Genomic DNA, 16,992 nt, shown 5'->3' with positions numbered 1-16,992 from the left:
AATAGTGAGTATCAAATAATTCTTCTTTTAAAACAGTAAAGACAAATAATTTTCACAATAAGGATAAATCAAAAGCTTGCCCCTAGGGCTCAATATGTAAATCTCGGTATAGTATCAGCCCCTCGGGCTCTCTCCCAACTCACCAGCACACAACATCAGCCCCCCGGGCTCACTCCCAACTCACCACACACAAGCAACGGCCTCTCGGGCCCACTCCCAACTCACCTGGGTACCCTGCGCTCACTGGGGGTGTGTACAGACTCCGGAGGGGCTCCTACAGCCCAAGCGCAATATCAATAGGCCTGAAAGCCTTCACACATCACACACGAGGCCTGAAAGCCTCCTCATATAACACTCGAGGCCTGAAAGCCTCCTCACATCACTCAACATATCCTCACGTATGGCCCTCGGCCTCAATCAGTCCAGAAAATAATCATAAGCCTCTTGGGCATCAGTAAAACAATAGTGCTCAGCTCAACAACATTATAAATATCATTAAATCTCGAGTTGAGTATAAATGTAGCTGAGTTCACAAAATAATATAATTCAATTGGACTGAGTTCAAATAATATTTCAATTCGTGAGGAAAATAGTGATGTAAATTCACAAAAGATTTCAGATAATTGGCACGAAGCCCAAATATGGCAATAAGCCCAATCATAGTGAAAAACAATAAATCTTTATCAATTACGCGGTAAAAATATCAACTGGGATGGACCAAGTCACAATCCCCAATAGTAAATGACCCCGCGCTCGTCATACAACGCGTGTCTCATCTCAACATAGCAGTATGTTGTGCAATCCGGGGTTTCAAACCCTCAGTGCATCATTTAAAATCATTACTCACCTCAAGACGGTCCAACGTCTACTCTGCTATGCCCTTGCCTCTCGAATTTACCTCTTCGCGCGTCGAATCTGGTCAAAACCATAACAAATATATTACAATAGGCTAAGGGAATATAACCCAATCGAAAAGACTCGAAAAATATCGAAATTCACGAAATTCGCAAAACCCGAGCCCCGGTCCCACTTCTCGAAAAATTACAAAAGTCACATCATCGGATTCCTCGTCTCGCCACGAGTCCGTACATATAAAATTTACCAAAATCGAAGTTCAAATGACCCCTCAAATCTTCAAATCTTATTTTCAAATCCCTAGGCCTAAATCTTCAATTTACTCATCAAAAACATGTAATCTAGTCGGATTATTCGATGATAATTCAATATTATGGAGTAGAAATAATTACAAGTGACTTACCTTAAGATTTCCCAAGATTTCTTGCTAAAAATCGCCCAAAATTCGAGCTTGGAAGTCAAAAAAAAAAATGACCAAACTCGGACTGCTGGACATTAAATCTATCCAGAAATTTCGGTACTGTTCACGCGGGGGCACTGTTCATGCGCGTGAGTGCACTATTCACTGTTCACCCGCGCGGGTACTGTTCACTGCTGCAGAAAATACAGCAGCTTTTAAGAAATTTGCAGCATAGCCATTTTTTACTAAAATGGCTCTAACTCCATCATACGAACTCGGAATTAGACGATTCATGTTCCTATGAGTTACAAATAATAATACGAACAGAACCCTTCAATCGAAACTCAATTCGGAACTCGTTTGCCCAGTTCAATACCCATTTCGCTCGTTAAATAATTAACTCACATTTCACGTCAAAAACCCAATCGCGACTTGATGAAATTAAACCAAAATTTCCAGATCAGTCCTATAATTCATGATTTAAATTCTGGAAGTCTCGAAATCAAATTTGGATCTCTAGAACTAAAAATGAACCTTTAGATCATTACATTTATGCTCAAAACGGCAAAAATCTTCCAAAAACTCTTCCAAAACTTATCCGAGCCTCATGGGATCCCAACAAAGTATACTAACAAGTCCCATAATATGACACAAACTTAGTTGTTCCTTCGAATCACCAAAAACAACGCAAAAATACTAAATTCACCTCAGATTCAAGCCTATGAACTTTGAAACTTCTAACTTTTACATCTGATGCTGAAACACGTCAAAACTAGTCCGAATGACCTCAAATTTTGCAGACAAGTCCAAAATGACATAACGAAGCTACAACAACTCTCGGAATTCCATTTCGACCCTCGGATCAAAATCTCACCTATCAACCGGAATTCGCCAAAATACTAACTTTGCCAATTCAAGCTTAATTCTACACCGGTCATCACAAAAATATTCCGGACACACTCCTAAGTCCCAAATCACCTAACAAAACTATCCGAACCATTCGCATTTCTAACACATAAGTCAATATTCGGTTGACTTTTCCAACTTAAGCTTCCTTAAAAGAGACTAAGTGTCTCAAACCTTACCAAAATCATTCCGGAATGACTTCAAATTTTGCACACAAGTCACATTCGACATTACGGACTTGCCCCATCTTTCGGAACCGCATTCCGACCCCGATATCAAAATTTTCACTTCCGGTCGTATTTTCTCAAAAACCTTCAAATTTCTATATTTAGCCAAATGACTTCAAAATGACCTCCGGACATCCGAATTCACTTCCGATCGCGCTCCCAAATACAGAATCACCATACGGAGCTATTCCCAGACTCGGAATCCCAAACGGATATCTATAACACTGAAATGCCTTTCAACCCAAATTTATGCAATTCTTCTAAAATACTAACTTCCACAATATACGCCGAATGCTCACGGGTTATCCAAAACCAAATTCGGACATACGCTCAAGTCCGAAATCATCATACGAACATGCTGAAACTTTCAGATCCCAATTCCGAGGTCGTTTACTCAAAATTCCAATCTTAGCCTTTTTCTTCAACTTAAGGTTGCCGCAATGAAAAGTTTCTTTCCAATTTGACTCCGAATTTCCCGAAATTCAACTCTGACCATACGTACAAGTCAATATACCTGAAATGAAACTGTTCATAACTTCCAACTGCTGAACGACGCGCTAGAGCTCAAAACGACCGGTCGGGTCGTTACAATATACTATACTATACTATGCACTAAGTATTAGTGCATTAGCTAATATTATATCGAATATAGCTTTTATATATATATATATATATATATATATGCATATGAGTGGGTTATAAGTCGATAAATCAATTTACAAGTGTATCAATACCTAAAAGAACCCGTCCCTGTGTTCCGAGCACTTCATATATATATATATATATATATATATAGAGAGAGAGAGAGAGAGAGCTTATATACTATATTATACTATATATATCGAATATACCTTGATGTATAATAAACTATACTATATATATAGTATAGTGTATTATATAATTCACTTAGTATATATAATACACTTAGTATATATATACTATACTATACCATGCACTAAGTATTAGTGCATTAGCTAACATTATATCGAATATATATATATATATATATATATATATATATATATATATATACAAAAGTGATTTTTAATTTTGACCATTGTTGACCTGAAAAGAGACCAACTTTGGTCGCTAAATATACATAAATTTAAATTAGCGACCAAAGTTGGTCGCTAAATTTAAATCAGATTTATTTATATTTTATATAATATTTAAAATAATAATATAATTGTTAAACATTAGAACTGGGTCCTAGATTAGCGATCAAAGTTGGTCTCTATTTTTTTAAGCGACCAACTTTGGTCGCTAAATTTGAATTATATTTTTTTATATTTTATAATTTTTTAAATAAAAATATAATTATTAAAATTTTATAACTGGGTCCCATTTTTGGCGACCAAAGTTGGTCGCTATCTGCTTACCCCTTAATTGGCGACCAACTTTGGTCGCTAATTTTAAATTATATTTATTTATATTATAATATTTTTTAAATAATATTATAATTATTATAATTTTATAAGTGGGTCCCCCTGTTACGACCAACGTTGGTCGCTAATCTGAGTATACCTTTGACCAAGCAAGTCTGACCAGTCCGGTCAATATTTTTGACGAAATTAGCGACCAACCTTGTCGCTAATCTATATCAAATAATTATTTTATTATTTTCGCCAATTTAGCGATCAACTTTGGTCGCTAAAGTTTGGTCGCTTTTTTCCGGAGTTCTAGTAGTGAAAATATGTAGGTGATATTTTTTTTACAATTCCAACGGATTCCGTCGGAAATTTCCGACAAAAAATTTCAGGTGAAAATTCTTGATTTTCTTGTAGTGTCGTGAATTTCTGGAAATTCTGAACCAACTAGTTAATGGTACTTGTAAACAGTATTTTATCTTTTTTAAATGTTGTGATAGTTTAATTTCCTTTACATTAACTTGCCGTCAATTAGAGGTAAGAAGTATTTAATGATGCTTCTTTTGGGCAGGTGAGAGTTAGAGAAACAGGCTCTTTTAAAGTAAATGATGAAGCTTTGAGTTTTCATCGGTCTTCAACCACCGACTTGCTTATCTTTTACATGGATTAGTGCACCATCTGACTTGTTGAACTATAATTCTCTGTTAGCCTGGCCCAGAATTCTTTGCACCTCTCAGAATGTTTTGCCTCTATAATCGTTCCTTTCAATGATCTCTCTATAAAAAGAACATTTGTTTCAGTGTATTGTTCTGTGACATTTGTTAATTCTCACAACCAAATAAATTTTGAAACAGAAGATGGATAGCTCAAGTAATTGGAGCCTCTCCATTTTTTCTTCTCTTCTTGCAATTCTCATTCTCACCGTTCCTTGTTTTTCTGAGAAAGGTATATATGTATCTATTCATGCTCTAAATTAAAGTTGCCGTGATTAATTCTTCTTTTTTCTTCCATTTTCTCCTGTCTTGCAAGATCTATTGAAAAGATCGAATTAATGATGAGTAATGAAAAAGCATGTTTTGATTTTCGCGTAAAGAGAATTTTTTACATTATTGGTGTATTAGTGCATTAATTCTAACATGCTTTAGCATGTTTTATCTTATTTTTTTAGGTTACTAATTCCACTTTTTGTGAGAAACTGCATTTAGTTCTCTTTTTAGGTGACACGTTAGTAAACTGTATAGAAATTAAGCTCTTTGTAAACATATTTGATAAAAATGAAGGTGGTAAAAGTAGTTTGGTTTCTATGCATGCAGCCCCATATTCCACATTCGCAAAGGACGCTACATCAGCACCAGAGGTGGTATTCTTCGATTATATCGTTATAGGAGGAGGAACTTCTGGCTGTGCATTAGCAGCAACTCTCTCACAACGTTCCAATGTTTTGTTATTGGAAAGAGGTGGCTTGCCTTATGGTAACCCAAACATCACAAACATTACTGGTTTTGCCAACAATTTAGCAGACACTTCTCCTTCATCGCCCGCACAACTCTTCATATCTACGGACGGTGTATTCAACCACCGTGGCCGTGTCTTAGGCGGCGGCTCGGCCGTTAATGCCGGGTTCTTTTCACGGGCAAGCAAAGGCTACGTTAAGAAAATGGGATGGGATCAAAAGTTAGTGAATGAAGCGTATGAATGGGTTGAAAAGAAAGTGGCGTTTCAACCTCAGATAAAGCAGTGGCAATCGGCAGTGAGAAATGGTCTTGTGGAAGTAGGGGTGAAACCATATAATGGTTTTACGTATGAACATTTGTTTGGAACTAAAGTTGGTGGTACCATTTTTGATCCACAAGGTCATAGACATACCGCTGCTGATTTATTAGAGTATGCTGATCCTACCAAAATTACTGTTTATTTGTATGCAACCGTGCAACAGATCTTGTTCAAAAAAGAAGGTAACTGCTTAAATTTTTTCATTTCTCTTTTTCGTTTCCTTTTTCTTTTTTTATTTTTTCTCTCTCAAGATTCACAACTCCTAATTTTTACAAAATGAGTATATACAAATAAAATTACAAGATTTAGAGTACGAGGATGGGATTATTTTGTTTTCATGATTGTCTCGTTTATTCATACATCGATTTCTTAATTTCTAAAAATGAGATTTGTATATTTTGAAATCAAATAAAAAGTACCATAAGTCATACTATCAAGTCTTAAAGTCAAATGGTACCGACAAAAATCTAGTAATCATTCACATTGTCCACTATCTGTTCTTTTTTGTAGTTTTTGACTGACGAGTTTAAAAAAGAAAAGAAAGTATTTAAAACTTATGGTTTAAAACAAGTCATAAATATATCTATAACTATGAATCATCTCACTAAAAATATTAAGTTAATTTTTTTTCTAAATAAGAAATATATAATATTTTTTGGGGGCAAACTAAAAAAGAGAAGTATGACATTTTTTTTTAAAACAGACGGAATACTAACGGGCAAATTACTTGGTCGAGCGACCAAAAATAATTATATCCATATACAAAAAATATGTACTAAGTATGTTTTCTATATATTATGCGTTAATATATAGAAAAATATATACATTTTCCTAATACTAACACTGTCATTTATTTTACTGAAAATGAAATGAAGCAGGAGGAAGGAAGCCAAGAGCTTATGGAGTTCGGTTTCAAGATTCAAAAGGTAATAGCCACATGGCGTACCTGAAGGAGGGATCCAAAAACGAGGTCATTTTGAGCGCTGGAGCATTGGGAAGCCCACAAATGTTAATGTTGAGTGGTATTGGGCCGGCAAAGCAATTGAAGGCCCATGGGATTTATATTTTGGTGGATCAGCCCATGGTTGGTATGGGTATGTCAGATAACCCAATGAATGCTGTCTTTGTTCCGTCTCCTCACCCTGTTGAAGTTTCTCTTATTCAAGTGGTTGGTATTACTGGCTTCAAAAGTTACATTGAAGCTGCCAGTGGGCCTTTGGAATTGGATTGGATGCGAAGGATCGCCCATGATTTTAAAAATATAGCTAATCAGGTGAGATCAAAATAGCTCATTTTCATAATAAAGAAGAATTTGAGAAGCAAGACAATTCTTTCAAAATAACTATGCAAGCAGTTCCACTAGTAAATTCTGACTAGCTAACATTTTAAGGGATTGACTAGAAAAAAGAGAATAGGAGATATTCGAACCTCTCTATATCAGCCTCGTTTGTTCCGAATATTTTTGGATATTATAGTGAAGTGTTGTTATAGAGAACATATATCATAACATAACATAAAAATTGATTCCGGAAAAACTTGACTTTTATAGTGAAGTATTGTTATATAGAGATACTGTTATAGAGAGGTTGACTGTACTTGTATTGCAGTAACTAGAGGGATTTAAGCTATACAATCTTTGATAGTGTAATTTATAATGGTCATCGGTGAAATATTGTAATTTTTTTTTTTTTTTCATTTGGTGCAGACCATGGACCCATTGAAAATACCTTCAGAATTGCACTTCCCCAAAGGCATACCTGGTATCAACCCACACCTTCTACACACCCCAATGCAAGCTGGTCTCATCCTAGAAAAAGTAGCAGGACCATATTCAACAGGTTTTCTTGAACTTAAAAGCAAAGACCCAAATGAAAATCCAAAAGTAACTTTCAACTATTTCAAAGATCCAAGAGACTTACAAAGATGTGTACAAGGCATGAAAGCAATAGCAGAAGTCATAGAATCAACATTTTTCTCCAAATTCAGATACCCTTTTACTTCAGCACAATCTTTAATGGATACAATGTTGACTTTTCCACTTAACTTGAGGCCAAGACATTTGAGTGCCTCTGTTTCTTTAGAACAATTTTGTATAGACACAGTAATGACCATATGGCATTATCATGGAGGTTGTCAAGTTGGAAAAGTGGTTGATAGAAATTATAGAGTTTTTGGGGTTGATGGATTGAGAGTTATTGATGGATCCACTTTTATATACTCCCCTGGCACTAATCCTCAAGCCACTGTCATGATGCTTGGAAGGTAAGTTAAGTTTAACAAATCTTGATCATGTTTCTGTATAGTCTACTCATAGGTGATGATGATTTGTATTAATGTGATGCAGGTACATGGGGCAGAAGATTTTGAAAGAGAGACTTGCTGGTGGAAGGAAATAAAAGATGTTTATAGTTAATTTGTATTGGGGAAGAAAATGTTGGATTATCGATTTTGTGTATGTTTTCTTGATTTATGAGGACTTGGACAAATTTAATAAAAGGGTAGTTGTAACTCATTAGTTTTGTTAAACTTGAATGTCAATGCTTTCTGGCCGTATGCAAATAATGCAATACGATATGGAAACATTCATCTCAAAACAAATAGGAGTAGTTGGTTTCATGTCTTCACTTGGGGTCAATTGAGTCACATCTTCCTTTCTCTATATTTTTCTACCAAAGCTTTGTTCTTGTTCTTTTTTCTTTTTTTTTTTCTTTTTCCGCTTGACGACAATGTTTTCCTATTTAAATTGCTTTCTTTCATGTGTGATGAGATTTTGTTTAACTGTTAAGTGCTAATGAGTAATGACCTCCAAATATTCTTTTATGAAAGCTAACACATATCTATAATAGTTGGTCTATCAATTTTTGTCGAGCTGTTTTCTTACTTATTAGTATTTGTACTCGTGGATCGCGTGGAGAATATTAATAAATATAATTTTTCATTAGAAAATATTACTTGGAAAATATGACATACACAAAAAAGCATGTTAATGATATCATTTTATGAACATGTAATACACAGCATATTCATACATTCAAGTCTATTCAAATTCTACAATGTTTTTTTAAATTACAATTTTATTATTTAAGTACTCGAAGAAATTGAGAAAATTCTGGATAAAATTTGTATTTAAAATAATTATTATTATTTTACTTTTTCATGAAATAGTAGATAACATTATTATATAGACTCGTTAACTAATAAATATTGGTGCAACTATATGAAAATAGATCAGTATTAATTTAATAAATAGGTTGAAAAATTGTTCCGAGTCCCCAAGGGGCAAACTCTACCACATTGCTCTGAGTTTGTACTTGCATACTATGTATTTCTATCTAATTACTAATTTTATTTTGTAGGAATATTCTGGTAGACAATTAAAAATGGTGCCAGAAAACTCTTTGATCTATTGGAATTTAACGATGAAGACATTGGACAATTACGATTTTTGTAATTCTTGATACATTAATACATTTGATTTTGTAAAGTTACAAGAATGAACCTTGAAATAATTTGCTTCGTTGTTTATGCAAGATTTAATCTTTTTTTGAAGTTCATTGCAAGTATATGAATTGGAATTATTCTTTTGTTATTTTTTACATAACTGAATGCTTGTGATCTTCGGACGTGATTATGAGATATATATAAAAATGTATTTTATTGAACGCAAACATATGGCTTATATAAATATATATAAAACAAATTACTTCATAACTTAGACACAATTGCCACACCTCAAATGTGTGGCAATAGGAATTGGAAAATTTGTTGTTGAAATATAGCAAAAGCAACACTTTCAAGCGTGACTTAAAGAGTAATTACAAATGCCACGTTTTTCATGTGTTGCTATAGTATCGAAAAGTGTTACCATAGAGGGTACTACAAGCGTGGCCTTATTAATTGTTAGGCCACGTTTTTCAAGTGTGGCTTCTAAAGCAACACTTATAAAGAGTGCTCTTAGGGCAAAGGTTACGCTCATTTAGGCCACTCCTCAAAAAACGTTACCTTAGATCCGAAAGTGTTGCCTTTGGTCAAAGGCCATACTTTCTGATAGTTTAAGCCACAGTTTTCAGGTGTGGTTAAAGGCCTAAAATGTTGTGGTGACTATATATCATGTTGGTATACTTATATATCATATTTGTAATGACTGGTCGGTCGATTTGCGTATTTGAGCCCTATTTTCATATTTGATGCTTCTAGTATATGTGCTTGTTATTTTGTGACTCGTGGGGGTGGTTGGCTTAGTTACGGAAAGGATTGAGAGGGATTCGAGAAACTTAGTCTTATTTTGGAGGCTTAAGTTGTAAGAGTTGACCAAGATTTGACTTTTGTGTAAACGGCCTCGGATTGGTAATTTGAGGGTTCCAATAGGTTTGTGTGTTGGTTTTGGACCCCTGTGTATGTCCGAATTTAAATTTGGAGGTTCATAGGATGTTTTGGCACTATTTGTCGAAAGTTGACAATCTGGAGGTTTAGAGAGTTCTTAAGTTTGATCGGGGGTTGACTTTGATGATATCAGATTCAAATTTTGATTTCAAAAGTTGTAATAGGTTTCGCTTATCATTTGGGACTTGTATATAAAATTTAGATATAATTTGGATTAACTAGGCTTGAATCAGACGCTTGGTTTGATGTTTGGAAGTTAATGAACTTAAGAAAAGCTTAACATATGTTTTGATCGTCGATTCATGATTTATGTTAGTCGTGGTAGTTTGAGCATTCAGACATGCTCAGATAAGGTATTGGAACTTGTTTGTGTGGTTTGATGGAGCCCAGGGGGCTCCGGTATATTTTGGATGAGTTTTGAATCATTTTGGTGAAGGTTGCCAGTTCTGGTGTCGGTGTATCGTACCTCCGGTACTTTTGCACAGGTGCAAGGCTGCAAAAGCAAGGTTTAGGTTGCATCCTGTGATTTTGCATAAGCGGTTTTTGTTGTGCATACGCGAGATTTGGCTGGCTCACGAGAGAGCACGAAAGCATATTTTGTTTTCGCGCATGTGGAACCACAGAAGCGGCATTTTCTCCGCAAATGCAATGGGTGGATCTATAAGTGAAGCTCGAAGATGCAAGAGCTGGGTCACAAAAGCGACTTTGCAGAAGCGGCATTTTGTCCACAGAAGAGGAATGGCAGTTTCATATATTTCGAAGGGTTAGTTTATTTTTTATTATTTTGAGTTTTGGAGCTCGTTAAGAGTCGATGTTTTAGGAGATTTTCATCACTACTTTGAGGGTAATTATTTTCTACTTAGATTTGACTTTATATCTTAATTACCCATGAATTTTTACACCTAAAATATAAATTTCTAAAGAAAAATTTGGAGGTTTTGTCTATAACTTAAGATAGTATAAATTTGGGATTTGAAAGTCAATTTGGACTTGGTTTTGAAATCTAATTACGTATTTGGACTTGTGGAATTATGAGTAGTTGGTATCTACCCCTTGACTCGGGTTTTAACTGTTTGAGCCGGGGTTGATTTTATTGATTTTTGGGAATTCGTGTAAAGATCGAATCCTTATTGTTTGAGATTATTTTCTATGGATTTATTTGATATTATTGAGATATTTTTTACTAGATTTGGGTCATTTGGAGTTGAATTTCGATGGTTAGGTAATTTTTGCTTGATTTGAGGTTGCCGGGTGGAGATAAATATCTTGTCTATCCTTTTAAGAGGAAATTTTTCCCATATGTATCATGATTGCTACTTGATTTATGATAGGAGCCACGTAGATGCAAGGTGACGAGTGTATATGCGGATTCATACTAAAACAACTCCGATTGACTTCAAATTTTGCACAGAAGTCATAAATGACATTACAGGCCTATTCAAACTTCTAAAATCAAATTCCAACCCCGATATTAATAAAGTCAACTCCCAATCAAACTTTTAAAAATCTTTCATTTTTCAACTTTTACCAATTCATGCTGAAATGAACTACAGACCTCCAAATCAACATCCGGACACACTCCTAAGATCAAAATCACCATATGGAGCTATTGGAACTATCAAACTCCATTCCAGAGTCATTTTTATGCAAGTCAAACTATGGTCAACTCCTACAACTTAAACTTCAAACTTAGGGACTATGTGTCCCATTTCACTCCAGAACTCACCCGAAGCCAAAATCAAACAACCTGACAAGTCACGTAACCATAATATAATATAGAGGAAGCGTAAATTAGGGGACCGGGGCTAAAATACTCAAAAAGACCGGCCAGATCGTTATATTTTCCAAGCAATCTTAATAAATAGGCAAAGTCAATTGATGACCATTCTATCAACTGAATAAGCATGTAGTTAAACAAGTCGAGAAATTCAAAGACTCAATTACTTAAAAACGTTACAAAAACTCATCCTCCAAAAGGTTCCATCGAAACCCTAGATAAGAAATTAGCTACTCATGTTAGTATGTAAAAATACAATACTACTCCCTCTGTTCCAGTTTATGTGAACCTATTTCCTTTTTGGTCCGTTCCAAAAAGAATGAACCCTTTCTAAATTTGGTAACAATTTAGCTTAATACTAACAACTCCAAGCGTATTCTTTCCTGACCCCCAAAGTCTTTTCTCCTTCAAAAAGTGGCTAGCTATCATATTTATATGAAGTACGGTTGAATTGGGGTGGATTTGACTTCTCCTATTTCGGATTGGAGAAACTGGAGGCGCGTCTAGGCGCGCACCCCAGACCACTCCCAATTGCTGTTTTTTTCTGCTCTGGTCTTGGTCTGGCAAAGAGAACCCCGCTTCGTTGTCCAAGACTTTTCTCTCCAACTCTTTTATAGCCATTTTTTCTCCAATTTGATTCTTTTCCACACAAGTTCATTTCCACACATAAAAAACACGTAATGAGTAGATTTTCACTTTAAAAACCATATGTTATCTTACAAGTCACGTAAGAAATAATATGCAAATATACTCAAAATATGCATTTTTCACCCATTATGATACATGTAATCAGACAAGATATGGAGATCTCTAAACCAAACAGAGAAAAATCATACTAGTAAAAGAAAAATACCGTATCGCCCACCAACAATCCACCATTATCGATTACACTATGGAACAAGGTTGGAATATTGCGTTGTAGGATATAAAGCACAACTGCACAACATAGTATAGTTTACTAAAGGATAGTTTTAGCACAAAAGTGAATGGACGCACCAAACGAAGTTAAAGGCAGCAACGTGACAGACTTTGCTCTCATTGGCCCTAAGTGCCAAACATAAATAGATATTATGCGTGTCAATCCATTATTTGTTGATACATCAGATCGTGGTACGATGATGTTGACGCGTTCACATCAATAAGCCATTCCCACCCTAAAAATTAATCACTTCTAAAACCCACCCTATTCATACTCCTATTTGGTTTAGATGTTACACTAATTATACATAAACCCTTTTTTTTAATTTAACACCCCAATAATATTTATGGTGATATTGTAATTTTTCTTGTATTACCCGGTTAAATTGAATTGGCATAAGACTAGTATAAATGGAGTAACGTAATTAATATAGCGACCTCTAGCTTGTTTGGAATAAAGACGTAGTAATAAGTATTAGTATATAAGATTAAATTGATCAATCACGACGGGTAATTTTCATGTCAAATGTGGTATATTAACCAAAAAAATAAATAAATAAACCATTTATATTTGATTAAATTACATTGATAGTATAAATTCGTTTACAGAAGTATAACTTAAATGAACAAAAAACTTTCATTTTGATTTCGTGGAAACAACATGTTGCAGAAATACAGGATAAGGTTGGGTACGATAGACCTTTATAGTCCGACCCTTTCCCCAACCCGGACTTCTTCTTTTTCGTTCCGTCTAGAAGTTAGAACCTTTTTTTTTTGCAGTATTAAATAATTGGTACTCCCATTTATGACTTCAAAGATTACCGTTTCTGTATGATTAATGTCTATTTTTTATATTTTCCAAAACAAGGTAACAATGAGTGCTTTTGCTCGGATGGGACTTTCTTATGTTTACTTTTTTGTGCTTTTCCTTTTCTGTGGCTAAGACAGATAGTGAAGGACGAAGGGAATAAGAGAAATACGATGAATTAGGAAATAATGGACTCTCTCTGGTCTCAAAATAAAGAGATTGATGCATCAACGACGAATAACCCAAATTTCATGTCATTGTCTGTCTATTAGTGCTTTTTCTTCTTCGAATCCAGTTGCTTATATATTCTTTTTCATCCTATTCCCATTTTCCAGCAAAATCCCTTTCTTGGGCTTATTTTGCTTTTGGGTTAAATTTCTTATGCTTCAATCTTTTCAAGGTAAATGTTATTCTACTCTCAAAGCTAGGGTTTTTCAATTTTTCTGGCTTTATTCTTCTTCTGTAAGGTCAGCTAAAAGCTTCAGTTTTTGATTTAGATATTTTTAGGGTTTTGGGCTCTTACTATTTCTTCTTTAGTTCGATATTCAACTGTCAGCTTGTTCAAGATCTTGTTCAATCCCCAAGCTTAATACTAACAAGCTATCTCAGTTTCTTGCTAATCTTTGGTAGGATAATTATATTATACTGATAGTCATGATATTTGTTTCTAGAATTTATTTATTACAGTAGTTGTAACGAAAATATTAATGTGCAGGAAAATGGTGAGAGGGAAGGTACAAATGAAGAGAATTGAGAATGCGACGAGCCGGCAAGTGACTTTTTCGAAACGTAGAAATGGAATTATGAAGAAAGCTTATGAGCTCTCAGTTCTTTGTGATGCTGAAGTTGCTGTCATCATTTTCTCACAAAAAGGAAGACTCTACGAATTCTCAAGCTCCAGGTATGCATGTTTCTACTTTCTTAATAGATTTCCTCATCCGAGATCTGATTGTATAATTTTTTAAAACTTTTATATATCTAGGATCTCGTTATCAAGAAATTAATAATCATTTTTAGAAAGAACCTCTAGTACTTGGTTAGTAATTCCGCTGCAGTTTGATGAAGTAAGGAAGCATGGGGTTCGTGTACTTGGGATTTTTCCAGAAAACTTATTGCTATAGCAAGAAAACTCACTTTCTCAAAAACTGCATCCCTATAAAAGACCCATATTGATACCAGTACTATTCTATTAGTGTAACTTGTTTTCTTCGTCAGTGTGCTGTACATTTTCTCGTCCAGTCATTTCTTATCTTCCACGCACTCATGAATAACGCTGTTGAGTTGTGTTAGTCTTTCTGTTTTCTGGTACACCTTATTTCGCGGAACTAAAGAGAGTTACAGCCATGTAGTGGCAGTCTTTATAATCTTTGCTTATATGATGTGAATTAAGGAGATTTTATCCGAGTGATATAGGATTTAGATAAGGACATGAGCAGACCTATGAGAAATTTTAGGCTGCAGCAATGTCACATGGGCTAGCGCTTTGTACCATTTTATGTAGTTTCTGTTTGCCTGAGTTTCCCACGTTGGTGGAGCCAATGGGCTGTTTTCTCGTGCTTTGAGAAATCTTCACGTCAATGAATTAGGTCCAAAGTCCTTCTTCTTTAACTACATGACATATGAGCTAGAGTTATTCTCGGTTTACTCAATGTTGAATATATCCTCATTTTATATATGACGTTCATGCTCAAATATCCAGCTCGGAGTGGCAGAGTGTTAGAGTGTCCAAAATTAGTGGAGGGAATGAATTATTTTCTCCTTATAGTCTTTGAGGTAGTGCTTACCTTGTGAGCTAACTTTTATACGTATTTGGGTTATCCGTGATCTTTTTCTTGTACCACATGGAACACATTTATTTTCAATCTATTGTTGAAGTCTTATAACACATGGAACACATTTGTTTTCCATCTAAAGTAAAGTCTTATAATGACATGGAATACATTTTTTTTCCAAAAGTTCCTTTGTTGAGGAAAGTGGAGCGGGGGAGGGTCGTCCTAGGTATCATTTCTTATAGTCTGATTGGTCAAATTTCTAAAATGATCGGCTTATTTCTTAAAAGTGTTTATTCTCAAAAACGCTTTTTTCAAAAGTTTTTTTGGTGAAAAGCAGTGTTTGACTAATTAATTTAAAAAATACTTTTGATCAGCAATTAGTGTTTTGTCAAGCTTTTAAAAAGTGCTTCTAAATATATTTTTCTCAAAAGTGTTTTTTTGTGTTTTTGAAAAAAATATTTTTTTTCTGCTTTTCCAAAACTGTTTCTGCTTCTCTTCAAAAGTACTTTTTGTTCTTCCAAAAGCTTGGCTAAACACTTCAACTTTGAAAAAATTAATTAAGTAGAAGAGAAAAATTCATCCAAAACCTATCCTAAATCGGTTTTTGGGAACTTAAAAAAATTAATTTTTTTTTTCAAAAACTAATCATGCTCCATAAATAAACAATGTTTTAAATTTTTCCTTTTTGAAAAAATATACCCAAAATCTATGCTCAAACGGATGCTTATTTTCAACTGAATGCTGAGGTTGTTTGTACTTTGGGACAGAATATATTCCACAATAATTCTTGGACTAAAGTGTGTGTATATATATAGGTTAATAATGTACAGCGAACCACGCTATGTATATAAAATATCTTAGTTCAGGTTTTAACCAAGCCAAAATTGATTACATAAGCTAATTACTTGTATAGGAGTTACTTTTTGTATTAGTGTGAGTTGAGGTTTAAATAAGCGAAGTTGCCATAGGATCAGCCGCAAATTAGTTATGGCTTCAATAATATTAAGATACATGAGTAACAACAACGATAACAAGAGCACTAATAATGTTTGTAAAAAATGCCTTTGACAACGGTATTAAAATAATGATGGCAGTAACAACAATAATAAAATCGAAGGAAACTTTGTTGCAACCAAACACACGCTTAAGTATACGTGGCCGTCAAATAATAAAGTAACTCGAAAGTCGGATGTCTAACCCACAGAAATGTAGATCAATTGCTATTAAGTAAACTAAAATCAATTAATTGTCCAAGGTAATCAGGAGTGATATTTTTCTATTAATCTACTATTGAAGAAATTAACCAAGTAACAACTAATTTAACAAGAATGCAAATGTGTAAGCTGAGGTTTTAATTCAGAGAAGGTGAAGATTCTGGGGTAGTGGTTGGTTTATCAATCCTATTAAATTCAATAATCACACTTGTTAATCTAGATTATCTATGGTTGTTAATTAATCGGAACGTTTATATGAATAACATGTTCCCACAATACTACTCGTCTGTCCACAATATATCAATCAGGTATTCCTATGATATTGGGTCTATCATGAACAAATATAATATGGTATTCAATTGAGAAAGACTGTTAGGTATATTTCTATCCTAACCACGAAATCTTTCTCCAAGCCAAGGGTTTAGAAACAAGCTCTCTTTAATTCTACTCTAATCTAAATATAGCTTTTTCAAGCATAGCATAGATAGTAGGGTGAATTGGTAGTTACAACAATTCACAAGTTAAAACTAGAATTAAAGAAACAACCACAAGATGATAATCTGAATTAACAAAGATGTAATTAATAAATGTT

At 34.4% G+C, this 16,992-nt stretch overlaps 2 protein-coding genes across 8 annotated transcripts in view; both read left to right on the top strand.

Moving 5' to 3' along the window:
- Positions 1–4,387: 4,387 nt before the first annotated feature.
- LOC104228853 (protein HOTHEAD-like) lies at positions 4,388–8,054 on the top strand. Of its 2 annotated transcripts, none has more exons than XM_009781399.2 (5): positions 4,388–4,700; positions 5,069–5,710; positions 6,407–6,801; positions 7,234–7,790; positions 7,873–8,054. In XM_009781399.2, exons 1-5 carry the CDS (start codon positions 4,613–4,615, stop codon positions 7,922–7,924), a joined length of 1,734 nt encoding a protein of 577 aa, XP_009779701.1. In that variant the 5' UTR covers positions 4,388–4,612; the 3' UTR covers positions 7,925–8,054. The 2 variants fall into 2 exon arrangements, with proteins under 2 accessions (XP_009779701.1, XP_009779700.1); XM_009781398.2 differs by having other exon boundaries at positions 6,404–6,801.
- A 5,404-nt stretch (positions 8,055–13,458) lies between these two features.
- The window catches only part of LOC104239900 (MADS-box protein AGL42-like), a 55,497-nt gene continuing 51,963 nt past the window's right edge, over positions 13,459–16,992 (top strand). For 2 of the 6 annotated variants that reach the window (XM_070174536.1, XM_070174537.1), the window contains exons 1-2: positions 13,496–13,814; positions 14,130–14,315. In XM_070174536.1, coding sequence (XP_070030637.1) covers positions 14,134–14,315 — 182 coding nt within the window. In that variant the 5' untranslated portion in view covers positions 13,496–13,814; positions 14,130–14,133. Of the gene's footprint in view, positions 13,475–13,495; positions 13,815–13,951; positions 14,041–14,129; positions 14,316–16,992 lie in introns of those variants that run through there. The other 4 variants (XM_070174535.1, XM_070174539.1, XM_070174534.1 and 1 more) reach the window with 4 other exon arrangements.

Source organism: Nicotiana sylvestris, chromosome 5, assembly GCF_000393655.2.
Source record: "Nicotiana sylvestris chromosome 5, ASM39365v2, whole genome shotgun sequence".
NCBI classification, from domain to species: domain Eukaryota; kingdom Viridiplantae; phylum Streptophyta; class Magnoliopsida; order Solanales; family Solanaceae; genus Nicotiana; species Nicotiana sylvestris.
The sequence above is the reverse complement of the archived record's forward strand: the minus strand, read 5'-3'. Positions and strand labels throughout refer to the sequence as shown.

Excerpts from the sequence above, each read along its gene's own strand:
- LOC104228853 (XM_009781398.2), top strand. The coding sequence starts at position 4,613 with ATGGATAGCTCAAGTAATTGGAGCCTCTCCATTTTTTCTTCTCTTCTT. Across the intron at positions 4,701-5,068 it reads TCCTTGTTTTTCTGAGAAAG|CCCCATATTCCACATTCGCA; the intron begins GTATATATGTAT and ends CTATGCATGCAG. Across the intron at positions 7,791-7,872 it reads ACTGTCATGATGCTTGGAAG|GTACATGGGGCAGAAGATTT; the intron begins GTAAGTTAAGTT and ends AATGTGATGCAG.